Genomic DNA, 27981 nt, shown 5'->3' on the forward strand with positions numbered 1-27981 from the left:
CAATGACATTGTGCCCTCCTCAGTATGTCATGTCAGAAGGCTCAGGATGTAGGTCTGTCCTGTCATTGGAGCTGTTACATTTGATCATTTGGTGAGGATTATGCACAAAAGATTTTACTATGCTTTACATGGTGCTTTCTTTTTCCTGAGAGGTGGATCTGCAGTCTGATTAACCAGTTTTTTTACTAGTGTATTTTTGGGGATCTGCAGTTAAAAAAAAAAATCTCTTATTATCTGTTTCATGGGCATCATTGTTTTTCTTGCATGAGCCAGCCATGGTTTTGCAAATGTCCTGCAAGTGCCCGTGTCCTGGGAAATGGCCAGCTGAGCCCCAGGGAAGGGACTCTCTGGTCCCTGGTGGAGCACACAGTTGGAAATGGCCTAGGTAGTGGGGTTCTCAGAGGAGGAACAGGGGCACGGGGCTGGGTCTCACAGGGTGTCGGCCTTGTGCAAGCGCCTCCTGATGTCTTCCAACCCCCATGCTGTCTGGGAAACCCTTTGATGTTGAAAGGTGAAGCTGCCTGTGTTCTCTCCCTTTGAACAGCACCCTCTTCCTTCTGGCTGCCGCAGGATGCCTTCCCTTCAATGACCCCCAGGTAAGTCCAAGGGCATTCATTTTGCCTTCCAAGTGTCTTCTACTCTCTGCAGCCTGCGTGTGTGAGCAGAACTCCTAGTCCTTCCTTCAAGAATCGGAAGAACCCCAGCCTGTGCAAAGGCATTTAAAAGCTTCCGGGCTGGGTACCTCTTGGCCAGCTCAACACCTTTTCTGCAGGACTTTACCTTCTCTCCAGGGCTGCAGCAGAATGGCAGAGCTCTGGCCTCTGGGTGCCGTGATGGGTGCCACTAGCCCTCAGTCTGTGCTGGGAGGACCCACAAGCCCCAGGCCCCCAGGTTGAGTACCCTAGCCTACTGCATGGAGGCAAAGTTGAGTTTCCCTCTCATCCCCAAAGGCCTCATCTGCAGAGTGATTTTCGCTTGTTCGCCTGAGTTTTTCTTTACTAGGCCCTGAGGACCCACCCCTACCCCCCAGTAGTCATCTCGCGGTGGGTCTGTTTTCTCTCTTTTCTCTCCCAGCATTTATTAAGTCCCCATCAAGTGTCAGGCACTGAGCCAGGCTCTGGGGACACAAAGAAAAATTATCCTCTTGCAGGCAGAAGTCAGAGTCTCATCAGAGCAAAAGGGAGGAGGACAGATGAGAAATAGATTATTATAACACAGGGAAGCCAGGGCTCTGTCCTGGGGAGATACGGGACATAGTGAGGCACTTAAGAAGACTTGGGGCCCAGGAAGTAGGAAGAGCTAGCAATTATAAGGAGCTAGCTATGTGCCAGACTCTGTGCCAGTGCTTTACGTGCCTTATTTTATTTAAAATCTCATAGTTTCACAAGGAGAGGGACTCTTATTGTCTCCATTGCATAGCTAAAGAACAACGAGGACCCAAAGATCACCAGCCCACAAATAAGTGGGGGTTTCAGAATTTACATAGACCTTTCTAATGCTAGAACCAGACTCTGCTCTCTGGACCTAAATCTTGAAGGGTGAGGAGGTGATGGCCAGGAGAAGAAAGCAGGTGTGGGCACAGTCATGGAGTGTCCTGTATTCTGTGATTCAACTTTAGTGAGCACTTACTGTGTGTGTAACCCTGTGCAAATTCCTGCCCTGCTGGAATTTATAGGCTAGTAGATGGTGGAGAAAGAGGTGACAAATGAAATGAAATGTGTCAGATGAGATAAACTTCTACAGAGAAAAATAAGAAAGGGAAGAAGAGAGGGAGTGCCCCTTGGCTGAGTTGATGGGGGAAGTGTTTGGGCTTGGGGAAGTGCAAGGTGTGACTTTCCCTGGAAGGGGTGCAGTAGATGGGACTGGTGGGGTTGACAGGGGATTGTCATAGAGATCCTAGGGTGCCATGAGTTTGGATTTTATCCTGAAGTCACTGGGAGACTATTGAGTGATTTTAAGCAGTAGGTGACACCATGGGATCAGTGTTTTAGAGATGTGGTGTGGAGAATGGGAAAAAGGGGTGCTGGAGGCAGAGAGCCCTGTTAGAAAGATGTCATAGGCATGAGGGTGAGAATTGAAGATGAACTGGCCCAGGCCCCAGAGTCCTGTTGTGGCACCCTTGGTTGGCACTATGCATTGACAGTTAAGGTTTCTGGTTGTCACACTAGATCCCATTTGCCTCTTCTTATAGCTGTTTTATTATTTTTTTAAATCCTGTGTTACAGTTTGATCCCAATGGATATTTCTGGGCTGTAATTCACTTATTCTGTGTAGGTAAGTTTTAAAAGAATGCTTACTTAAAGAATTGAGGCTTATTACTTAGACCTTCTTATATATCCACTTTTCGGTAATCCTGAGCAATAGGAAAATTACAGATAAGGTGTCAAGGTTGAAATTAAATGAGGATTTTCTGATCTGGTTCTCCTGAAATGTTTCCGTTTCTGACATAGTCTCCTCTTTTTCTCCACAAATACTAACTCACTCACCACGGCTCTGGCCCTGCTTGCTCAAGGCAGAAGCGTGGATAAGTGCTGGTTGGTCTTCTCTCAAAATGCTGAGAAGAGATCCAGAAGTTAGTGTTGGAAACATTGTCTTTCAGCAGTATATGCAAAAAAATGTGAGCGAGTGAAATAAAAGGGCCATTTGACTTTATTTCACATCATACGTTTGGTGTTTCCTGCCTGTGGTCTTAGGGGGAAAGCAGGGCCCTGATTGTGTTACACAGGGTTCAGAAATGGAGCAGCCGTGTTCCTTTCTCCTGTGCATCCTGCAGAGGAGGTTGAAAGCTTCCTGTGAATTGTATCCTTCTCTGATCATGAGCCCTTCCAGCCCAGCAGCATTCTCTGTACCGAGTGGTTATCACTGGGGATGACTGCGTTAGCATCCTGGACATCCTCCAGAGTGTTGTTGCGCCCCCTGTCAGCCGTGGGTGACCTGTGTGGGAAGAGCAGCCTTCCTCCATGTGGATTTTGTGCTTCCCAGCAGGTGCGGGCAACCCCTTACGCAGGATGTCCTGTGCCAGTAACACCCACTGCTTCATTTTCAGGGGCTTATAAGATAGTGCAGAAGTCCCGGAAACCCAATGCCTTAAGGTAAGCTTCTAAAGTGTGCTGGGTTGTTGTTTGGTTAAAACAAAGGGATGAGACCCAAAGTGTCTTGAGCTTGTTCTGTTCAGCCAGAGACTGTGCATATGTGGGTTGTGGTGAGGGCAGCAGCCAGGGGCCCCTGAAACCTTTTCTCCTGCTGTTGGGTCATTCCAGGCAGGATCCACTAGCACCTGATCCTACTGGTCGTCAGCAATGTGCAAAGAATAGGGGGGGGGGGCCCTCTGCCCTCTTACTTCATGGGCAAATTTTTACACAACAGTTTTATAAAAATTGTGTGACCCGCTGCTTAGGGGGCCCTGGTTTACTTCTTCCAGTTCAGAGGCCACCTCATTTCTCTTGTTTCCCTAGCCCCTTCCTAACTTGACTTTGTTTAGATCCAGAATTTCCTGTCATGAGCTCTGTGCTGGGGTAAAATGAGGCCTCTGTTGTGGGCAGTCAACGGAGCAGCCTTAGCAAATGTAAATGAAAAAGAGAGTGGTCGCTGCATGGGTTGTGCTGCAGCTGGACTGGTTTGCTGGCTTCTGGGGTTTGAGGCCCACCAGAAGGACCCCTGGGAGAAGGTTATACACTTGGAGGCTGTGACTTCAGGTCCGTAAAACACCTCTTGTTCCTTTAATGAAGTGTTTCTGCAGCAAGAAGCCAGTGGAGTTGCCAGATAAAATACAGGATGCCCAGTTAAATTTGAATTTCAGATAAGTAGTGAATCCTTTTTTTAGTGTAACTATGGCCCATGTGATATTTGGAATATACTTAAACATAAGTCTTTATTTGAGATTCAGATTTATTTGGGTGTCCTATATTTTTATTTGTCAAATATGGTGGCCCTAGAAGTTGGTCCAATGGCCTGAAAGAGTTGACACTCCTCTCCCAGTGGCAGATGTAGGAGCTAATCTGCCACAGGTGAAAATGTGTGTGCTACTACTAAACTAGGAAATGTTTTTTAAAAATGAACCAGGAACAAGTTTCGAATATAAAATACCCTTCATACCATTTTTAAATGTAGAAACTCAGCCATAGATATAATTTATTAGTAGAATATAATCTCCCTTTTGTGTATGTGAAACATTTCTATTATTTTACATGTTTTATCTTTTTCTTTTTTTCTCATTCCTTAGCGACATTGAGCAGCAGTACTTAAACTATATGTTCAGGTAAAATATAATTTACATTTTCAAAGAACAACTCATATCTTTCTAGAGCTAATGGATTTTTATTTCCCAATAATATTTCGATTAGGGGGTGCTGAGCCAGTATGCCTACCAGAAAGGCAAGCTAAATAATTTGTAAGATGACTAGAAGTTGAGAAAACCAAATAGCAGTTCGGTACATAGACCAGGCAAAAGGGACCTCTTTCTGACTCCCCATTTCAGAACATCATACCTCTCTCCATGAAGTATGGAGTCTATAAGGCTAAGAGGACATTTCTTCCCAGGGCCCACAGTCTCTCTTCTAATTCTAGAATTCTTCTAGAATTCTCTGCTCAGGAGGTCCTGAGCTTGATTCCAAGGTTTCCTATCTTTCCAACTCATTCCTAGACCCAAGCAGTGTCCAAAGACAGGCTGTTAGTAGGGGAGGAGGTGTTCATGGAGGGTGGACTTGCAGGCCAGTGTGCCCACACACAGGTGTATGAGGCCTCAGGATGGAGCCTGGAGTGGAGAGAGAAGGGGGCTCATTGGGAACCAGGAGCCAGGGGTTGAAACTGTCCATGCCACCATGTTCTGACATGAACCTCCAGTGACTCCAAGAATTCTAAATCTTAATCTAGACTTCCAGGTTGTTTTTGAAGGTATAGTTATTAAGGTAGGATGAAGTTCGAAGTTTGATTTATAACATTTAAATGTAGTGTATGGACTGCTGTTTGTACCCTTGCCCCAAGCCAAACAGAGGATAGAGCTCTGTCTACTAAATAGAATAGCTGCAGAGGAAGAAGGGTGGGATCTGCTGCTGGGAGCCCCAGCTTGCCCTAATGCATGACTGCTTGCAAAGATGACCCAGGCTGGGGATGTGCTGCTCAGCATTTAGTCACGCTGATTTTTGCAGAAAGTTCATCTTAAAACGTTCAACATGAGCCATATTCTTCATCTACAGATAAAGCTCATAAATATTGTAGTTTATTAAAATGCCTTTTTGAAAGGACCCACCGCAAGCATGGCTGTGGGCCTCTTTTGTACTCTGCTGAAAACAATCATTAGTTCTACTCTGGCCAGACACACCAGTTGCCTTTTTAAGATGCGCTTCTGAAAATGCAGAAGGCCCTTGATGTTTAACATGTTCCCATAACATCAGAACACTTTGGGCAGTTCTTCTTCTCCATAGAACTTAGAGTCTACTCTAGCGGCAAAGGAATAAGAGGATGGAAAAGTGAGCCTCTGTGACCCCTGACTCATTCTCCTGCCAGCCCGATTCCCTACCACCCTCAAGTGAGGACACCCACTGCCCTTGAGCCTGGTGCTCAATGCTTCCTGGCTGGGCCTGCCACACACCTGGCTAAAGCCACAATTCTGTTTCCTAGTCTTCTTTCAGTACCTGTGATGAAGACGTGTGAATCAGAACGAGGGCCGCCATTCAATTTCCCCTGGCCATGGACACTGAGGGGTTCCTCAGATCCATGCAGCAGATGTGCTGGTTGCTGCCAGCCGGGAGCTCTGCCTGCCGGGGCCAAGAACTAATTTGGTCTCCATTTTTTTTGAGAGAAGCCAGTGGTTGAGTGGTTCTCTACTTTGGCACATACAACTATTTTCTTGAGGGTGTATTTGCCCCCTGACGCTGACCTTCCCTGTTTCTCATATAAACAGAGGTCTAAGGCCCAAGGCAGATGGGAAAGGCTGAAGGAAGGAACAAAGGAGGAGGTTGTATCTGGGGCTGAAAATAATGTGGGCTTCACCAGCATTTTAAGAAATATAAGACATTTATAAGGAATGATTATGGGATGTATGCCTAATGCCATTTCCTTTTAACATAAGCAGACATTATTAAATATTAAATAAAAAATTATCATATGTTCCCTGCTGCTACCCCACTTTCTCATTTTGCAGGTGAAATTGTGTGTGTGTCAAAGGGAAATAGACAGGAGTTCTGTGGGGGGTATGACTTTGGACTTCAGCCTGTGGAGAACATATTTTTCTCCTATTTTCCCATTATATTTCCTATAGAGGAAATATAGGAAATAGAGGAAGGCTTTCTGTTTTGCTCATTGCCATATTCCCAAATTAGAACCGTACCTGGCACTGACCAGGCATTCAATAAACAGCTATTGAATGCATTTTAAAAGTCTGCTGTTCATGTGTCATGATATGCCTTTTATATGATTTCTTCTTTAGAGTTTACATGTCACATACAGTCTTAGAAATGTAGGGGGCTTCAAGTTACACTTCTCTTCAAACATATGCCCGCCACAAATAATCATAGAGGCGATTAATTACAATTCCAAAAACCTACGCAGTGCCTGCTATATGTCTGGCCCTGCTGGGCACCTGGAATCCAGAAAGAATAAAAGGTGGCTCTTGCCCCCTAGGCGATCACAGCGTAGGAATTAGGAGTGGCATGCCACTAGATTTGCAAAACTCAGACAGAGATTAGAGAACTCATTTAATTATTTCTCCTTATTTTTATACCTTAATATTTTATTTTAGGGACATCCTTTGGGATGATGCCAGTGATGGGATTTGGGGTACCATGGCAAGCCCTCGGAGATAATATTGGGATGGAGAGGGGCCTCTTCTATCCTGCCATTGGAGTCATAACTTCTGCTGCGGAAGTTATAACCAAAAGGGGACTCAATGAGATAAAATAATGGAGTATATACAGAGTCTGTGTTTGCCAAAGAAAGAATAGATGGCAAGCAAAGGACAGAAAGTCTCCAGTCTTGCTTGTAGTGTGCGTATTTTTTGTAACTACATGTCAGGCCTGTCTTATAAACCTACAACTGCTTGAATGACCCAACGTGTGGCTCTTCTTTATTGCCTCTCTCCTGACCCTCCTCCCCTCCTGCCCCTTTGCATGATGCCACTTCTTGGAGCCATCAGACAACCAGTACTACAGAGGCAGAGCAGAGAAAGAGATGGAGAAAAACAGAAGTGGTGCAAAGAGTTAACCCAGGGGCAGGGAGGGGCAGAGCTGTCAAGCTCACAGTGGCTTCCTTGTTCAAACTGTCCTCTACACTGCCTCTAATGTCACCAACTAGGGACTTTGCTGGTTCTCCACCCCAGTGCCTTTTAGTGCACCCGGGGGTGTAACAAATGAAGACAACTGATGCCTGGATCTTGCCCTTAGAGATTCTAACCAGGGTGTTAGCTATTCTGATGCATAGCCAGTATTAAGAACTAGAGTAGTCTGTCTAGCATTAAAAATAAAAAAAATCCCCTCCTATCGTATGGGACAAAAAGTTGTATTCCTAACCTCTAACCAGGTAGCTGCTGGGGTGGCATGGAGTTGCAATGGAAGAGGTGTAGAAGGTGAGCCCGGGGCAGTGTGAAAGTGTGGTAGGCAGGTACTAGGAGATGGGAGAAGCTTCCAGAGAGGAAGATGGGACAATACCAAGGACCAATATGACCAGCATCAGAACACTTCTCCTCCTCTTCATCCTTTTCAGCTTCTATTGCAAATCAGTCCGGGTAATTTCCAGGCACATGGTTGATGGAATGGATCATTTTATGGGCTGTCTTCTTGAAAATTTAACTTAACCTCCGAGAGAATTAATTTTATGGCAATGGTAGATTTAGCTCATGCTTGACAGCTTGTTTTTCAGTTGCAGCCTATGTGTAATTCAGAGTTCGCTTTGTTTAGCTTACAAATACTCTTGGCAGATGAGGTGAGTGTGGTAATAATCGGCCATACAGCTGGCCTCGGAGCGAGGTGTGGGTCCTTGGTCCGTCCTGGAGTACAGTCCACCAACCCTCCTGCGGTTCCCAAACCTGAGGCCTCTCAGGAGATCTCACCCTCTCGCTGATGAGTGAGACCATTCGGTGCCAATAGTCTGCTTTTAGGCAGATCTCCCCGTTTCGGAGAACTAGTGGCAATGTACATTGCTGTTTTCTCGGTGCTGGGGAGGACTTCCTCACTGCTCTGCTGTTTCGTTTTCAGCGTGGTGCTCCTGGCAGTCGCGTCTCATCCCACAGGTAAGCCCGTTTGTTTGTTTGATGCTGCCCATTCCACCCAGTGCTCTGGCCCAGTTGTATCTGTGCGGGACGTTCTAGAAGAGAACACGGCTTGCCTTCCAGGACGGGAGCACAGGGCTTAGGCATCGCCCACGTACTTGAGATGGGTCTCAGTGACCCCTTGTGGGTTTACTGCCCGCGAGTTTATTCTCACCCCTTCTTGAATTTTGTCGTCTGTGTTTTCATCGGTGCGGTCTCAGCTGTCCAGACAGGTTTGTTATCTGCCCGACGAACGAGTGGAGTACTCTTCTCTTCTTCTCAAGCTCCTTCAAACATCTAGAATTGCTCTTCAATCCTAGTGTGAAAGGATTTGGTGAGAAAGTTCCGATTCATCCTACTTCCGACTGACATTCTTTCATACATTTTTATCGTGTGTGATCATACACTATTTATAATTGCAGATTAAGGAAGTCGAGGCTTAAAGCTTCCCTTTGGGGATGGTAGGTGGCTCAGCGGTTAAGTATCTGCCTTTAGCCCAGGACCTGATCCTGGGGTCCCGGGATTGAGTCCCACCTCGGGCTCCCTGCATGGAGCCTGCTTCTCCTCCTGCAACATCTCTCTCTGCCCCTCTCTCTGCAGAGTCTCTGCACCTCTTTCTCTGTGTCTTCATGAATAAATAAATAAAAATCTTTATAAAAGCTTCCCTTTGCCCTGTTGGCTGCCTTGGTGACTCTAGAATTGTTTTTCAGATTCAAGAATTGCCCACAATACTGTGTTCCATTGTGAGTTTTTTTTTTTTTCTTACTCTGAAAGGTTTTGAAGTTGATGCCAAAGATAACAACATCGTATCTGCGTGTGGTATGGCTGGAAATACACATTTTATTGGTCATGCTCCTTCAACTCATGTCTGTTGGCCATTTGCAGGGCAGAAGGCCTTTCCCGAGCCCTCAGAGTCTCAGCTGAAATGAGAAAGGTGAACTGGGCTCTTTGCAAAGCCCTTTCTAGCTCCTGTTGTGCCCTGAACAATGATTGCTCTCTGTTGGTGCCTTTAGCTACTTCAGACTGTTTGAGCTAGTCTCCTGAGGGAACTGTTGATAGTGATTCATTGTTTCTGGATTGTATATGACCCATCTGAACCCATATCTCATGAGGATAATTTGAATTATTCTTTTTTCCAAGCGTTACTCTACACTGGCCCTCACTAGGCACATGTGCTGTTTTCTGCCCATGCCCACAGCCTGGTGTTATGTCTGGACTATGAGGTTTGGTGCTGAGCGCCCTCTGCATTCTCATGTGTTGAAAGCCTATCCTTTGTAAAATAAAAATTGTATGAAACCCATGGTGTGAACCCTACCTGTTTTTGCTCACCCGAGCTGGTGCTTGTCTGCTTCTAAGTATGCCTCTTGTCATTCTTTCATGCAGCCAGGAGGTTGCCACCCAAGAGACATTCACAAACCCCTTAAGCACCCTCCTCCTTTGAAATGTGTCTTGGTCAAAGCCTTTGGAAAATTCTCTGCTTCTCCTTGGTTTGCATGCTCGTTTGCTCCCTGAGTGACAAGTGGTAGATTTTGGTGAATGATTCTCCCCTAAAGAAATCACTCTGCCTTTCAACTAAGAGGTGATGTTCGTTCGTTCATTCCTCATGATTCTCAGAACTAGAAGGAGCCTTAGTGATTATCCAAGGTGCTGCTACATTTTACAATTGAGGAAATTGAAGCCCAGAACAGTTAAGGGACGTGGCCAAGATGGTGCAGGGGAGGTGAGTAGTAGAGAGAGACCAAAGTTTAGGTCCTGACCCTTCTCCCAGGTCATTCCCCACACCTGTACTAGGTAAGACACAGTAAATCCTTCTTTTCAAAGGCTTCTTTTTCAGTGATCCTGCAGTTTATTATAAAGTTTCTGGAGTGAATGAATACTTTTATACAATGTTACTAAATTTCCTTTTGGAGCTTCTCTTGGCTTTTGGTTTGGTTTGGTTTTGAGAGAGAAAGTGTGTGCATGTGCATGCAAGGGGGCTGGGGAGGAACAGAGGGAGAAGAAGAGAGAGAGAATCTTAAGCAGGTTCTACGCTCAGCTTGGAGCCTGATGTGGGGCTCAGTTTCACAACCCTGAAATCATGACCTGAGCCGAAATCAAGAATCAGATGCTTAACCAACTGAGCCACCCAGGGGTCCCTGGAGCTTCTCTTAATTTGAGGAGCATTTGCCTACCAGTTTCTAAGCACCGTGATGCTGGTAATAGTTTATACAGTTTGACCAACATTCCCACATTTCACCTTGAGTTATTGCTAAACTTTTAGGCTAATGCAAGAATAGCTTGGGAACTTACTCTCTGGAAACACCAAGTAGTCAACAGCCTATAGTTGTAGAATGGTCTAGGCAGAAGAGTAATTTAAGATAGGCCTCAGGTTCTTTTTGAGGTGATGAAATGTTCTGGAATTCCATAGTGGAGATGGTTGTGTAACTCTGTTAATATGCTAAAAACCACTGAATTTTTAAAAATGTATAGGGGATATGAGGCACCTGGGGGCTCAGTCAGTTAGGCATCCAACTCTTGATTCCAGCTCAGATCATGATCTCAGGATTGTGAGAAGTTGTGCAGTACACAACCTGAACAACTGTAAGCAGTGGCTCTTTGCTTCAAAAAGCACCTGAGTACGGTAAAATGGTTATATTTTTGGGGGTAGAATAGATCACTAAGGTAGATAGATATTAAGGTAGAAATTTGGTATGAAAAATGATGAAAGCTCAGAATTTAGAAGAGTACTGAGGGATCAGTTTTTCTCAGCTTTATAAAGCCAAATCAGTTGATGATTTGGCTCAACTCTTTGATGGATCCTGGAGATGTTTTCTCATAGCAGTATACAATTGATTACAAAGTTTCAGCAAATAAAACACCTGAGGAAATCTCTGTCCTCCAGAAATACTCAAGGACTGCTGTCATGGGGCAGCCCCAATTCCTTCCAATTTGTTAGCTTTCTCATTCGACCCATGGGTAGTCTAGCCTGTTTTTAAGTTAGAACAATCCTTTATTCTTCCCAACTTGCTTATTACACTTTCCATCTAGAATGTCCACAGCAGAGCCTTGTATCAAGGAGAGTATATTCCTGATTCCCCACACCTGTACTAGGTAAGACACAGTAAATCCTCAAGGCCCAGGGGTGCAGTGTTTTTATGAAGGTTCTGTTAACAGTTTCTGGTTTCTGGCACTTTATTTCTTAATTTTTAAAAGTTTTATTTATTTAAGTCATCTCTACACCTAATGTGGGCTTGAACTCACAACCCTGAGATCAAGGGTCACATGTTCTAACCACTGAGCCAGCCCCACAATTGCTGACATAAAGCAGGGCTTTATTCCTTTTTGTTTCTTTTCACCTCTTCTTTTTTTTTTTTTTCACCCATATCTTAATTATTTAGTAGGACTTTTAAAACATTAAAAAGTTGAGGTATAGGGGTGCCTGGGTGGCTCAGTTGGTTAAGCATCCAAATCTTGATTTTGGCTCAGGTCATGGTCTCAGGGTCATGAGATCAAGCCCCTGTGTTGGGCTGCACACTGAGCATGGAGCCAGCTTAAGATTTTCTCTCTCCCGAAAATGAGTGAAAATATCAGTGAGGGTGACAAAACACGAGAGACACCTAACTCTGGGAAATGAACAAGGGATAGTGGAAGGGGAGGTGGGCAGGGGATTGGGATGACTGGGTGATGGGCACTGAGGGGGGCACTTGGTGGGATGAGCACTGGATGTTATGCTAAATGTTGGCAAATTGAACTCCAATAAAAAAAATAAAAAAAGATTTTCTCTCTCTCTTACTCTGCCCCTCCACACTCCCTGCTTGCACGCACTCTCTCAAAATATTTTTTTGAGGTATAATTTACATATATGAAATGCACCTGTCTTATGTATACAGGTTGATCAATTTTGACAAAGGTATACACCTTTGTAGCTTACACTCCCATTGAGAGACCATTTCTGTCACTAGTTTCCTCATGCCCCTTCCTCATTACTCCCTTCTCACCCACCACCAAACCCACCATGGATCTGATTTCTGTTACCATAGATAAGTTCTGTTTATTCTAGAGCCTTGTATAGCTGGAAACAGGCAGGAAATACTCCTTTGTATCTGGCTCTTCATTCAATATAGTGTTCAGAGATTCATCCAGGTTGTTGTATGTATCATTAGTTGATTCCCTTTTATTACTAAGTAGGGTGCTATTGTATGAACATACCACCTTTTGTTTATCCATTCACTTGCTGATGCTCACGGGCACTGTTTCCAGTTTTTGGCTGTTATGAATAAAACTTCCATGAACGTTCTCTATTTTTAAATTTCTTTTTTTTTAATTTCTTTTTAAAGATTTTATTTTTTTATAGCAGCAATGTCCACAATAGCCAAACTATGCAAAGTCCAGATGTCCATTGGCAGATGAATGGATAAAGATGTGAGATACATATATATTTTATATGTATATAAATATATATAATATATATGTATATACATACACACACACACAGTGGAATACTACTCAGCCATCCAAAAAAAAAAAAAAATGAAATCTTGTCATTTGCATGGATGGAACTAGAGGGTATTATGCTAAGCAAAATAAGTCAATCAGAGAAAGAATTATTATATGATCTCACTCATGTGGAATTTAAGAAACAAAACAGAGGATCATAGAAGAAGAGAGAAAAGAATAAAATAAGACAAAATCAGGGAGACAAACCATAAGAGACTCTTAATCTTAGGAAACAAACTGAGGATGGCTGAAGAGGTAGTAGGGGGACAGGGTAATTGGGTGATGAACATTAATGAGGGCATGTGATGTAATGAGTACTGGTGAATCACTGACCTCTACCTCTGAAACCAATAGTCTGTTATATGTTAATTAATTGAGTTTAAATAAAATTTTAAAATAATAAAAATTAAAAATAAAGATTTTTATTTTTAAGTTCTCTCTATACCCAATATGGGGCTTGAACCTACAACCCAAAGATCAAGAGTCACATGCTCTACTGACTGAGCCAGTCATGTGCCCCACCCCCGCACCCCCAACCCCTGTCCCGCCATGAACATTCTTATACAAAACTTTTTTGGGGCTTATATTCTCATGTCTCTTGGATAAATACCTAGGAATAGAATTTCTGTGTCTTAGAGCAGATGCACATTTAAGTTTTAAGAAAGTACCAGTTTTCTAAAGTGTTTATACCATTTTATACCCCTACTCAGCAATGTCTGAGAGTTCAGTTGCTCCACAGCTTCACTAACATTTGGTGTTGTCAGTCTTATTTTAGCTAGTCTGCATGGTCTCTTGTTAGTGCTCGAGCTGTCCTTCTCACTCATTCCTGAGTGACCAGAAAGTGTTTCTGTAGGAGGAGATGATGACCCTTTGGGTCATAACCTTTAGAGTGCATTGGAGATGGTGGTAGGGATCAGATGGATAGTTCTCTTTATCCTGAGTGCGGACCCTGCCACTTTTCCCCCTCGGGGCACTGCATTTGCTTCTTGGTAGGTGCAATCTACCTTGCCATCTTTATCTTTCAACCTCATGATTCACACAGAGGCTTCAAGAGTTTTCGAACCTTGTTTCCCCTTGGACCATTTTAAGCAGTAGTAAAGAAGAGAAATTCTTCCTCTGTTTGAAAGTTTGCATTTCCTGTTTGTACCAGGTCCCTCTGTTGTGTGTTCAAGAGGGAAAATTTCCAGGACCCAGAGAAGAGAGAGACCCACAGGAACCGGACCCAGAAATGACCTTGTTACCTGGTTGTGCCTTTTGTTCATATGTGATTTAAAGCAAGTACTGCTTGGTCTTGGAACCAACCTTCCATTTTCGTGCCGGTTCTGAGGGCTAAAATGTGGTGAGAGGATGTGATGTTCAGATATCAAGCAGTCTTGAATGTAGTAAGATTGGGCTGCACTTTTCACTGTGGTGATTTCATCTCTGATCTTCAGATAGATCGGATTCCTTCTCTCGCTCAGAAAGTCAGCAGAATTTTACTGTGGCTCGGGAAGGGTAGGGTCCTGCTGTGATGGGCACTGGGTGATGTCTGCAAGTGTTGAATCACTATATTGTCCACCTGAAACTAAGATTACACTGTATATTCACTAACTGGAATTGAAATAAAAACTTCAGAAAAAGGGAAGGCCTAACCAGGGCCATGGTGCAGAAGGCTGCACGTTGTTGCCTCAAAACGTGTTTACAACTTGTGCATTCCACAATACCTGGTGCAGGAGCCTTGTCTTTGGAGCATCTCTACAAGGTTTTTAGGTTCCTAGATTTAGTTCTCACGAGTTTGGGCTGGCCAGCCATTCGCTGTCCCATCTTCGAGCATGGTCAGTAGCCTGTGCTGTGTGGGGGCTGGCTTGCACCCTCCTTGCTGGTGGAAGAGAAGCCAGGCTGAAGGCATCGGGGAGGGGTGGTGGAAGCATTTGAGACAGATTTGAAATTAAGGATCAGCGTAGCCAGCTTGCTTCCCCATTCTCTGCAGGGGAAGCAAGAGGAGTTAGGTGTTTCAGGTACTCTGGGTTCAGTAGTGCTTAGCCTAATGCACTACTGATGATCCTAATGCAGTGGATAGGAGGTGAGGAAGGGACAGTCCCTCCTCTCAACTGGCTGGTTTCAAAAGCAGAGACAGGCATGGGTCCACTAAGTACTGTGTGAGAGACGTGTAGAGGTCTTAGAAATGGCTCAAAGATAAGAGTGAGCTCTTCTCTCTCTCTCTCTCTCTCTCTCTCTCAGTAATTTATAGGATGAGTTTTTTAGGATTTGGGTGAAGGTTATCACATAACTGGTAAATTCCCTAGGACCGTGGTTTCATTCCTTTGTCTTCCTCTCTCCCAGCCCACCTCTGACCATTGCACTGCCCGTCAGAGCCCCTCTGCAGCCCACGCTGGGCTGGGAAGGCTGCCCATGCCCCAGGAACCCCCTGCTGGTGAGAGCCTGGGCAGGGGGGGGCGAAGGCAACACCCCAGGAATCTCGAGGTCCTGCCCCTGGCTTATCTCTTCTCTGCCCTTCCTCGTCATCACACTAACTGCACTGCAGTTTCCTTCACACCTTCAGGGAAGTTGGAACAGGGCCCAGGACCACAGCTGGCAGAGAGACAGAGCAAACCCCACATGGACTGTCGCTTTGCCCACCTGCACAGGTCGGGGGGGCTCTGGCCGCCCTCTGGGGCTGGGGTGCCCAGGGTCACCTCACTGTTGCTTGTGTGCAGGAAGGGACCTCCGCAGAAATTGTGCTGTTCATGCACTAGACACTTGAGCCCGATAGTGTCATTTGCAAAGCCTCTCCACCAGTGTGGGTCTGTGTGGACGGTGCAGCATTCCGGTGGAGTCGTGGCAGGAAGAAAGCGAGAACTCTGAACCGCTCGTTGGGCTGCCCGAAAACCGGATCCCAAGAGACCCTTCCCTTTGTAGTTAAGCACACACATATATGCACAAATGAAAGAAAACAAAACAATAGTTGTGATTTTTAAAAAGCAAAAACAAAACCTCTAGGGAAGTGGAATTCAGGACTTTCCTTCCCATGAGGTGGTTGAATTATTTGAAATCGGTTCGGTCTCTGAGGAAGGATAGCAGCCCAGTCTGTCTCGTTCTGAAACTCTTGATTAATAAGTGCAGTGATGTAGGAACTGCTGCCTGTATGTTGCACTGCACACCTAACATACTGTGAGTCCTTAGGAAGCTCAGCCTTTCTTGCCCTGGTCCATCCAGATGTGAGAGACCGAGGCCTGGGGGTCTGGAAGGTCTGGCTCCTCCAGAGTCTCAGAAACTCCAGATTTGGGAGGATTAGGCAATCTGCTGTAGAAATGCTTAATTCCTTTTCTCTGGACATTTTTGGAAGGCTTTCTGCTTATTTAATCTCCTGACTTCTTGTTTGTGACCAAGTTCAAATTCCAGAGGGGGAAGCAGCCAATATGTGTGATTATTTCCTCTTGCACCAAGTGGAACTAAAAGAATGAACTTACTTCACTAGAAATAAATGTACCCTTTAGACCTTAAACCCAAATGAGTAAGCACGGTCGGTCTGGCCTCTGTGCCATTTGTGCAGTAATTAAACACAAAATGAAAAAAAGATGTCAGAGGCATGCATTCACAGTCTTTTTTTAGACATAAGGCAGAAAAGAATAGAACAACCTTTTATACTCCACCTTGTGCAGGGATGGCTGCCTGATGAGGAGGAAAGATTGTAAGGGGCGCCTGGGTGGCTCAGTGGTTGGGCATCTGCCTTTGGCTCACGTCATGATCCTGGGGTCCTAGGTTCGAGTCCCGCATCAGGATCTCCACAAGGATCCTGCTTCTCCCTCTGCCTGTGTCTCTGCCTCTCTCTATGTCTCTCGTGAATAAATAAATAAAATATATTTTTTTAAAGTAAAAGAAAGAAAGAAAGATTGTCGAGTTTGGAGTGAGTGGGGTGTACCTTCTGGCTTCACTGTTCAACAGTTGTGCAATCCTAGACAGATCCTTTAACTTCTCAGAGCACCAGTTAAATGAGGATATTAAAACACCACACACAGAGTTATAGTTATTACAAGGACTGAAAGAGATGTTATGCTGTATGTAGAGGTTTTAGCATAGGGTCCTGCACGGGACAGACTCTTGCTGAAAGAGCATTATGATCATCACACTATTATTTTAAGACAGTGCCACTAACACATAGAAACCCTTGGAATGCCAGAGTGAGTTCAGTGCTGGGCAGCTCAGTGCTCAGACGGCTGCTGTGCTAAAGACCCTTGCCTGTGTTTTCTGGGACAGCTGGGGATGGGGGCACGTGTGGTCATTGTCTCACTCTTGCTGTGCCCCTCAGGTGATCTCTTCAGTGTCCTGGACTTTCCATTCCTGTATTTCTACAGATTCCATGGCAGCTGCTGTGCCAGGTAAGCTTAACACCCAAAGCCTCTGGCTCTAGTAATTTCTGTGTGTCTGTGCTACACTGTCTTCATCAAGTCCAGGGTCACTACCAGTTATCCAAATGAGAGGCATAGGAGAGTAGTTGTGAGGCAGGTCTGGGGGCAGCTCCCTCAGCTGTCAGCAGGTTGTCATGAGCATCCTTAAGGGCTCAGGGCCGGCCTGCGGCCTTGGGGACCTGTGTCCTGCGGAAGTTTCTTGGTGAGGGCAGTGCTTTTCAAACTTGCAGAAGAGCCAAGAACCCTGCACTGTGTTTCTCTCTATGAGCCATTCCTTTTTTTTTTTTTTTTTTTTTTAAGATTTTATTTATTTATTCATGAGAAACACACACACACACACACACACAGAGGCAGAGACACGGGCAGAGGGAGAAGCAGGCTCTATGCAGGGAGCCCCATGTGGGACTTGATCCCGGGTCTTCAGGATCAGGCCCTGGGCTGAAGGCGGCGCTAAACCCCTGAGGCCACCCGGGCTGCCCTATGAACCATTCCTAAACAGAACTTCAATGTATAAAACAATGTATCGGGTTCAGTTCAAGGGAAGATTTGGGTTCAGAATTGCCCCTGCTCAGCTTCCTCCTCGGCCCCTGCCTTGTCCCTAGAGGGGAACCTCCCAAAAACCTTGGCTGAATCCTAAGACCCTGAGAAAGAGGTTTTGGAAACCAGTGACTAGGAAACACCTAGACAACAGAGTGACCCTTACTACGTGGTCTTGGGAGGTACTCAGACCAATGGGATGGGTACATATAGAGTTTCATACCCACCCACTTCCCCCCTTTCTTGCCATGATTCCCATGTTCACTTTATCATGCTGAGAGATGAATGGAAAGGCCTCTGTGGATGGTCTCGAAGGGTGTATTTTGATAGGGTGGGAAGCCCAGTCTTGTGTTGAATTCCAGCCTTGCTGCTTGCTAATTTGCTCACTCTTTGGACAAGCTGTCCTAGTTTTCCCGAGCTTTAGTTGAGTTTCCTTATCTGTAATGTGGAAAGATAATACCACTCTAGGATGATTGCATATACTAAATAAGATGTGTAAGTCCCGAGCATCTCAGCTGGCCCAGTAAATGATGGCCATTACTATTAACTGCTCATCTGGACAACAAATAAAATGTTCACAGACCTTGAGCAATTACGAAACCATACCACTTCTTCCCACACATCAAAGGTTGTACCTTGTAAGGCAGTGATTCTTTACAAAATAAAAAAGCTGGTGTATGGCTGTATATTGTGTTTGATAGAGGTATGTTAGAACAAAAAAAATCAATATTTTGCAGGTTGCTTTTGTGGTTTGTGTGTGTGTGTGTGTTTTTAAGATTTTATTTATTTATTCATGATAGACACATAGAGAGAGGCAGAGACACAGGCAGAGGGAGAAGCAGGGAGCCCGATGTGGACTCGATCCCGGGACCCCAGGATCGGGCCCTGGGCCAAAGGCAGGCACTAAACTGCTGAGCCAGTCAGGGATCTCCTACAGTTTGCTTTTGCATTTGAGCTTCAGAATGACTTATTTATCATCCTCAGCTAAGTTTCGGGAAAATACTGTCAGAATTCATCTTCTCAAGATGAGTCCTTATCAGTTTGGTCAGGCCTCGTCAGCTGCCCGTTACTAGGATCAGGGGGACATGGGTGTCAGTGCTGCTCTGGTGCCGGTGGACTTGTTTCCCCATGGGTCTGGTTTTTGGCAGTGTCAGCCAACAGTGAGGAGGGGAGGGCAGCTATTGTTCGATTATTTGAAACAGAACAACACAGTTCACAGCCCGTTGGCAGCCCGTTGGTGCTGGCTTCGTGGGGTGATATTTTAGCTCCACTTCTGCCCCCTTTAATCTGTAACTTTCTTACAACCCAGCATGAAAAATCAGGGTTTTATGCTTAAAAGAGTTGGAAATCTTTGCTTGAATTGATGTGACCCTCTACTATGTTCTAACCTCACCAACCCCGCTCCAGTACAAAGCTTGACCTTTTAAGAACGTGTCAGTTTTCCCCACAACATCTCATGACTCCTGCATGACCATATCTCAGACTAAGAGTTGTCACCTTCAGAGGCCCTGGAGAAACTCAGAAGGAGTCATGGAGGCCTGAGGGGACGGTGGGAGCCATGACCAGAGACACATTAACGGGGAGCACAGGTTCTTTTACTTCTGGGATCCTTGCATTGCTTTTAAGGTCTGCCTCCACAGCGAGGGGTAGAAGACCTGAGCATGGAGGGAGAAAAAGAGGGGCCGTGAGTTAGAAATGATTCACAAGCATACCAGTCAAGGGATGGGAAGGAGTCGTGGATGCTTTCCCAAGCATGTTGGGCACAGACTGGGAGTGGCTCTGTTCTAGCAAAGTCTGTGCTGAGGGGAAAGGGGACATGGATCATGCCCTTCCTCTAGCTGGAAGTGGGGGAAGTGGTTTGGAGGGGGTATGGGAGACAGCACAGTCACCTGCAAAGTTATTACCTCCCTGGAAGCAGGGGTAGAGGCCACCAGGAGGAGCCCTGGAGTACCAGCCACCTTATCTTCCACTCCCAACCTCGCAGTGGCCTCAGCCACCTGCAGCAATCGCTTACTATCTTTGGATCAAGAATGTATCTTCATGGTAAAGTTTGAAGCACTGCAGAAAAACCCTTGAAAGAGCGAGGAAACCTGGATTCTAAATGTGGCTGGGCCTCAGTTTGCTTGTTAATGCAGTAAGATTTGAGGCTAGGGAGGCTTTCTGTTCCGAAAGTCTCTGATTTCCATAGGATAGGATGGGAACCACTGTGCTTATTCCTGCTTTAACAACACAGAACCTAAGGCAATTAAAAAAGAGATAAAGGGGGTTTAGTCAAGGTCATGAGGGTCAGTACGCCTAGCCTAGGTCACTCAATTTCCAGCCTGCTGCTTACCCACTGAACTTCCTTGCCTTTTGGGTGTGAATGACTGTCTTTATCCGTAGCTGCCCGGCCTCCCATGACTGCAGATGCAAATCTGAACAAACTTTGCTGGCTATCAAGGTCCAACAGGATGAAATATACACAAGAGAACCCTCATTCCTCATCTCCGTCTTTGGTTCTGTCCCAGGAACATGGCCATGAACTAATCTAATGAAGCGAAGGCACATGTTTCTGTGAAATTTGGCCTTACAGGTGTTTAATTCAATCCAACCTGCTTCTAAGGAAACCTATCAAACATTTATGTAATATCTACTGTGACCAAAGCACCATGTTTGGCTCTGTTGGGGAAAACACAGAGTAGCCCAAGGTTGTGCCCTGCCCTGTCAGAGCTCATGATCCAGATTGGAACCCCACAGCAGTGCCTATAATAAAGGTGAGACAGCAGGATGGCCATTGAGGCCCTGGAGGTACAAATGAGGTACAGCTCATAGGACCGGTGGTTTGGGGTACAATGGCAGTCATATCTCTTGCTTTTCAATTTCTAATAAAAGTCACATACGAGCCCCCACTTGCATATTATTTATAGGAAGTCAGCTCTATCATGGAGTCTCTCAGCTATACTCTTCCCCAATTGCCCCGCCTCCAAATGCAAGGAAGAGTAACTGTTCTGTTGAAGTGCCCTTTGCTTTGTCCTTGACCACACAGTGATGCTTTCAAAAATGGTTCCAGCACAGGCCACTACTTCCTTATCCACCTCTATGCCAGTGCCTTGCACTGCTCCAGACTCTAGAGCTCCCATGGGGCGTAGTCTCTCAGGTCATGCACATGAGCTTAGGCATCATTCCCAAAGTATAACTTCTGTGTAGCTCAGCCTGGTTTGGGGGATATCTGCTAGTGGAGCCAGCCCTCTACTTTAGATTTTTACTTTGAACCCAGGAGTCGGGCCAGACCCTCTGTCCCCATATGGTAAGTTTTGCTTTGGAAGTCTTTTTCTAGCAGTTTGTTCTGCTTGAAAAAAAGTTGAAGTTCTACCTTGGCAAGCACCAAGCTCCAGAAATAATATGAGAGGGAGCAGGAGGTATTGTCCTCCACACTTTTCTTCTTTCATGATTTAGCCAGAGACTTCCCAAGTTTCTATACTCCTTCCCCCACTACCCCCTACCCAGTGGAACTCTCTTATCATAGCTCCTTAGGAAATTAGAGCTTCATGGATTTTTAAATATTTGATATTTTTATACAGAGATGACTAGAAAACCAAGACAAGATACAGGTTCTCTAATAATTAGAAACTGGCTGGTAAAATGTAACGGAAAATAGCTAGCTATTGGCTAAAAGAAGAGAAGCCTCACTAACAAAAGAATATTTTCTCCTTCCAGTGGATTGTTAGGATTCTTTCTCATGCTCAGCACAGTGAAGCTGAAAAACCTTGTGGCCCCAGGGCAGTATGCAGCCTGGATTTTCTTTGCTAAGGTAAGAAAGAGGGAAGGAGTGGGAAAAATCAGTCTCAGGAACCTTTATGTCCAGTGTTTCTTGGAGCATGGGTAACATCAGGTTTGAGCTTCATGATATCATTTCCAGGCAAGGGCTCTGAGCCTGATCCTTCAGTCATTCCGATGACAATTTCTGAGGTCCTCTGCCTATTTTAGCAGCATGATACAATCTTTGTCACACTCCTGGAAGGGATAATCCCTTTAACTTCCCTGAGCCTTAATTTCCACATCTGAACATGAGAGGTTTTGCCTGCAGAAATCTCTAAGTCTTCCCTGGTTCCACAAGACTAGATTCCTGGGGATGCCTGGGTGGCTCAGGGGTTGAGCATCTGCCTTTGGCTCAGGGTGTGATGTCGGAGTCCCAGGGATTAGGGATCGAGTCCCACATCAGGCTACCTATAAGGAGCCTGCTTCTCCCTCTGCCTATGTCTCTGCCTCTCTCTGTGTGTCTCTCATGAGTAAATTAAAAAAAAAAAAAAAAGATTTTTTTTTTACTGGATACGTGAGGCAGGTCTTCTCTTCCTTCCTTGGGGCTGTGAGTGTGTCCAGAGCCCAAAGTGACTTCCCTGAGAGATCTCACTCTGTCAGGGCTGGTAGAGAGAGGAAAACAGACAAATAGCCAGGTAGGAAGACTTTGGTGAAGTCTTCAAACAAGACTATTCTAAGAATGCCCATTGCATATCTGATGATCATGGTTGAGGCATAAGATAGAGAGGTGGAAAAATAAGGAGCAGAAAAAGCAGCTGTGGGATGCTCATTCGTGACTGAAACGCTTTGGAACCAACTTTCTTCTAGCGGAGCATTTCATTTCTTTCCTATCTGCAAAGAAGTCAAGATGCTGGGCCCTATGTGCTGCTTCTGAGAATGAGCATTCTTAATTTAGCTTAATGAAATCATTGTTTAAGCTCGTACCTTTTATCATCTTTATATTTATTGGTTGATGTTTTTCCCCCAGAAAACAAAAACAAACATTTTTCTTAGAAAACAACCATTTCACCATCATATTTTCACCTCCATGGGTCTGCTTTTTAACCGCATTAATAAAGTCTAATTACAGTAAAATGTAAAGAGTGGCTAAGAGACTGGCTTCCAGCATGACAAAATGAGGAGGTTGACAAATCCTCCTCCCAAAAAGTAACTGGGAAGCTGGAAAAAGATTGTCAAAAATATCTATTTCAGCTCTCTAAAAATTGACCAAAGGCATACAACAAACTGAGAAGCAAGCATTTGTTCGTGAAAACTGCAAAACTTTGGGTAGGAGCAACGTGAGCGTATGGCAGTATTACCTAAGGTTGCTCCCATCCCCTCCTCCTCAGTTCTGTTGGTGTGATATTTCAACCAGAGCAGGACAGGCTGTGAAAACCAGCAGCCTTGCTGCTGCTTCTAGAATACTCCATTTGGAGTATGTTTAGTTAAAGTGGCCATGTCAGTGGTAAATAAGTAAGAAGAACCAGTAGCCCCACTATCTTGAATTTACAGTCCTCTTTGGGGCAAGCAATGGACCAGTGGTCTAGCTGAGGACTTACTAGGTAGTTCAGGGATATGAGACAGCCAGCAGGGGCTTGATAACTCTCCATGTGTCCCAAATTGACCGCAGTCTGTGTGCACGAGCAGCAGAGATGGAGTGTGCCCAAAACACCCACATGTCCCTGGCCAGCGGAGCCTGCATGCACACACAGAGGAGATGGGAGAGAGCCAGCAAAAGCTGGGGCAGACATGAAAAACTTCAGCCTGAAGTTTGAGTGTGCTCCCTAGCCCACACACAGTCAGAGGCACAGAGAAGAAGCCTGGCTGAAGGTGTTTGACCAAAACCTCTGACTAGTCTTTGCTAGAATACTAAGCTATGCAGACATGGGGATGACTTCTAAAAAGCCAGAAAAAGCTTAAATGTAAAAACAAAAAGAAATTGAGTAAGGGACCTAATATGGGAGACTGATTTCATAGACTTAGTCCAGGCAAATTACTAAACAAGCAAAGCAATAGTACCAACAACAGTGCTCTGGGGAAAAGTAAGAATCCAAGGTTGCTGCCATATGTTATCTAAAATGTCCAATATTCAACAATAAAAAGAGTTAGGGACATTCAAAGAAACAAGAAAACATGATGCATACACAGGGGAAAAGCAGTTAATAGGAACTATGCCTGAGTGTCCTCAGAGGTAGGATTTAGCAAAAAAAAAAAAAAAACTGCAAAGCAGCTATTTAAATATGTTTAGAGATCTAAAGGAAACCATGTTTAAAGAATTAAAAGACTCAATGAATACAGAATCCCAATAAAGAGATAGAGATGATTTAAAAAGAGAGACCCAAGTAAAAATTCTGGAGTTGAAAAATACAATGACTAAAATGAAAAATTCTCTAGAGATACTCAATAACAGGTTTAAGTGGCAGAAGGAAAAATAAGTGAATTGGAAGGTGGAGCCCAAGAAATTATTCAATCTAAAGAACGAAGACTTTTTAATAATTGGAGAAATATGAGCAGAGTCTCAGAGACCTGTGGGACAACATCAAGCATATCAACATATGTATTATAAGAGTTCCAGAAGAAGAGGAAAGTGGTGTAGAAAAAAAAAAAATACAATCAGTGGATGACTTCTCTCTCAATGGGGACCAGAAGGCAATAGGATAACATATCTAACATGCTGAAAGAAAAATCTGTCAATCAGGAATTCTACATACAGCCAAACTGTCCTTCAAATATGAATGAGAAATAGACATTCCCATATGAAGACTAAGGGTTTTATTGCTAGCAGCTCTGCCAATAGTAATATTAAATGTGAATAGACTAAATATTCTACTCAAAAAGCAAAGATAGACTGGATAAAAAAGCAAGATGTACCTATATGCTGTCTACAAAGGACACACCTTAGATTCAAAAACACAAATAGGATAAATGCAAAAGGATGGAAAAACTTCACCATGCAAACAGCAAGCCAGGTGTAGTGACTATATTAAAATCGGGCAAAATAGGGATCCCTGGATGGCTCAGCGGTTTAGCGCCTGCCTTTGGCCCAGGGCGCAATCCTGCAGTCCCGGGATCGAGTCCCATGTCGGGCTCCCAGCATGGAGCCTGCTTCTCCCTCCTCCTGTGTCTCTGCTCTCTCTCTCTCTCTCTCTCTCTGTCTATCATAAATAAATAAATCTTTAAAAAATAAAATAAAATCAGACAAAATAGACTTTATGACAGAAAATGTTACTAGGGAAATACAAAGACATTTATTAATGATAAAAGGATTGATACACTAGAAAGATATGACAGTTATAAACATATATGCACCTAACAACAGCACCCCAAAATGTGTGAAGCAAAGAGTGACAGACTAGAAAGGAGAAATAAATTATTCAGCAATAAGAGAAGATTTCAGTCCTGCACTTTCAAGTTGATAGAACAACTATATATAAAAGCAAGGATATAGAAGGTATAGATGACTTGAACAACACTATCAACCAACTTGTCATAACCGACATATAACATTCCACCCATTGACTGCAGAAAATATATTCTTCTCAAACACACATGAAACATTCTTCAGGATAGATGTTATGCTGTGTCACAGAACAAGTCTCAGTAAATTTTAAAAGATTGAGATCATTTAAACTATGTTCTCTGGCCACAGCAGAATTAAATTAGAAATTTACAACAGAAAAAAATCTAGAAAAAAAAAAAACATCACAAGGGAAAATAAAAATAACCAAATGAAAACAAAATCACGCAGTATGTCATAACTTAAGGGATGTAGCTAAAGTGGTGCTCAGAGGGAAATTTATAGCTATATTTACCCATATCAGAAAAAAAAGAAAGGTCTCAAATCATAACCTGAGCTTCTACCTGAAGAAACTGGAAAAGGAAGAGCAAATTAAACCCATAGCAAGCAGAAGGAAGGATATGATAAACTTTAAAGTGGAAATTAATGAAATACAAAACAAAAAACAATAAGGAAAATCAGTGTTGGTTCCCTGAAAACACCAACAAAATTGACAAACCTCTGGCCATCTGACTAAGAAAATAAGACAGAAGATACAACTTAAATAATTAGAAATGAAATGAGGGACATAACTACTGATTCTATAGAAACTAAAAGGATTATATATTATGAATAACTTTCTTCATTCTATTATGCCATCAAATTAGACAATTGAAAGGAAATGGACAAATTCCCAGAAAGGCATAAATTAGGAAAATTGACTCATGAATAAATAGAAAATCTGAATAAACTCCTAACAAATAAATAAATGTAAGTAGTAATTAAAAATCTTTCCACAAAGAGAAGCTCAGGCCCAGTGGGTTTTATTGATGAATTCTATCAAATATTTTTAAATGAAATATTTTCTCTTTACAAATTATTTTAGAAAGCAGAGGAAAGAGAATAACACCCAATTTATTCTATAAGGTGGTTACCTGGATACTAAAGCCAGACAAAAGTAAATCATAAGAAAACTATAGACCAATATTCTTCATGAACATGGATCTTTAACAAAATAGTAGCAAATTGAATATGGGAATATATAAAAAGAATTTTATGCCATGATCAAGTAAGATTTGTCAAGGATACAAAGTTGGTTTAACAAATGAAAATTAGGGCAGCCTGGGTAGTTAGCGGTTTAGTGCTGTCTTCGTCTTCAGCCCAGGGCGTGATCCTGGAGACCCGGGATCGAGTCCCACTTTGGGCTCCCTGCGTGGAGCCTACTTCTCCCTCTGCTGTGTCTGTGCCTCTCTCTCTCTCTCTCTCTCTCTCTGTGTCTCTCATGAATAAATAAAATCTTTAAAAAAATGAAAATTAATATAGTACCTTTGTATTTATAAAATAAAGAGCAAAAAATGTAGCCATATCAATAGGTGCAGGAAAATCACTTGACAACATCCAATGTCCACTCATGATAAAGACTCTCAACACACTACTAATAGAAGGGAATCTTCTCAACCTAATAAAAGGTATATGTGAAAAACCTGTACTTAACATTATATTAAATGGTGGAAGACTGAATACTTTCCCTCTAAGATTGGGAACAACACAAGAATGTTTGTGCTCCCCACTTCTATTGAGCAGTGCAATTAAAAAAAAAAAAAAAAAAAAAAAAAGGCATCCAGATTAGAAAAGAAGAAATTTTTTTAAAAAGATTTATTTATTTATTTATTTATTCATTCATTCATTCATTCATTCACGAGAGACACACAGAGAGAGGCAGAGACATAGGCAGAGGGAGAAGCAGGCTTCTTACAGGGAGCCTGATAAGGAACTGGATTGCAGGACCCCAGGATCACACCCTGAGCCAAAGGCAGATGCTCAACTAGTGAACCACCCAGGTGTCCCAAAAAGGAAGAAATGAAATTGTCTGAATTCACAGATGATATTCTCCTATGTGTAGAAAATCCTAAGAAATCTATTTAAAAAAATTAATTGAACTAATAATTAATTTTTCAAGATCTCAGGATACAAGATCAATGTACAAAAATCAATTATAGTTTTATATATTGGTAATGAACAGTTATGTTCATAAAGTAAAATTAGGAAAACAAGTTCATTCAAAATAGTATTACAATTAGGATCTTAACAAAGAAGTTCAAGACTGAAAACTGTAACATCTCTCTGAGGGAAATTTAAGAACTCAATAAATGGAGAGATTCAATGTTCAAATGGAAATTCTCCCTAAATTGATCAATAAATTCAACATAATCCCTCTCAAAATCCCAGCAAACGTTTTTGTACAAATTCACAAACTGATCCTAAAGTGTATTTGGAAATTCAATAGCCAAAACAGTTTTGAAAAAGAAAAAGTTGGGATTGAAAACTCACTATAAAGCTAGGATCATCCAGACATTATGGTATTGGAAAAAGCATAGGCATTTATGGTCTGTTGACTTTCTATATAGATGCCAAGACAATTGAATGGGGAAAGTATTTTCTTTACAACAAATGGTGCTGGAACAATCAAATATCTATATGCCAGAAAAACAGTACTGAGACCTTCGTCTCACATTGTCAACTCAACCATGGATCATAAACCTAAATGCAGGCACTAAAACTAGAAAACTTGGGGCACCCGGGTGGCTCAGTGATTGAGCATCTGCCTTCAGCTCAGGTCGTGATCCTGGAGTCCTGGGTCAAGTCCCAAATCAGACTTCTCTCGGGGAGCCTGCTTCTCCCTCTTCCTATGTCTCCGCCTCTCTCTGCTTCTCATGAATAAACAAAATCTTTTAAAAAATAAAATAAAATAGAAAACTCTTAGAAGAAAACCAAAGAAGTCTCACTGACCTTGGTTTAAGCAGAGTTCTTAGACACCAAAGCATGAGTCATAAAGTAATTGGTAAATTAGACTTCTTTTTTCAAATATTTTATTTATTAATTCATGAGAGACACAGAGAGAGAGAGAGAGGCAGAGACACAGGCAGAGGGAGAAGCAGGACTCCATGCAGGGAGCCTGACCTGGGACTCGATCCCGGGTCTCCAGGATCACGCCCTGGGCTGATGGCAGGCGCTAAACCGCTGAGCCACCCAGGGATCCCCCTCAAATAAATAAATCTTTAAGA

At 43.5% G+C, this 27981-nt stretch overlaps 1 protein-coding gene across 16 annotated transcripts in view; it reads left to right on the forward strand.

The window, feature by feature from the left end:
• The window catches only part of TMEM241 (transmembrane protein 241), a 112084-nt gene that overhangs the window by 48091 nt on the left and 36012 nt on the right, over positions 1-27981 (forward strand). For 9 of the 16 annotated variants that reach the window (XR_003128596.3, XR_003128598.3, XR_007412114.1 and 6 more), the window contains exons 7-12: positions 545-596; positions 2983-3092; positions 4223-4258; positions 8190-8224; positions 17007-17076; positions 21340-21433. Coding sequence is in view for 9 of the 16 variants with exons in the window: in XM_049112837.1 (XP_048968794.1) it covers positions 545-596; positions 2983-3092; positions 4223-4258; positions 8190-8224; positions 17007-17076; positions 21340-21433 (397 nt within the window). In the remaining 7 variants the exon portion in view is untranslated. Of the gene's footprint in view, positions 1-544; positions 597-2225; positions 2275-2982; positions 3093-4222; positions 4259-8189; positions 8225-17006; positions 17077-21339; positions 21434-27981 lie in introns of all 16 variants that reach the window. The other 7 variants (XR_007412115.1, XM_049112839.1, XM_025429320.3 and 4 more) reach the window with 6 other exon arrangements.

The sequence above is a fragment of the Canis lupus genome, chromosome 7 (genome assembly GCF_003254725.2).
Source record: "Canis lupus dingo isolate Sandy chromosome 7, ASM325472v2, whole genome shotgun sequence".
Taxonomy (NCBI): domain Eukaryota; kingdom Metazoa; phylum Chordata; class Mammalia; order Carnivora; family Canidae; genus Canis; species Canis lupus.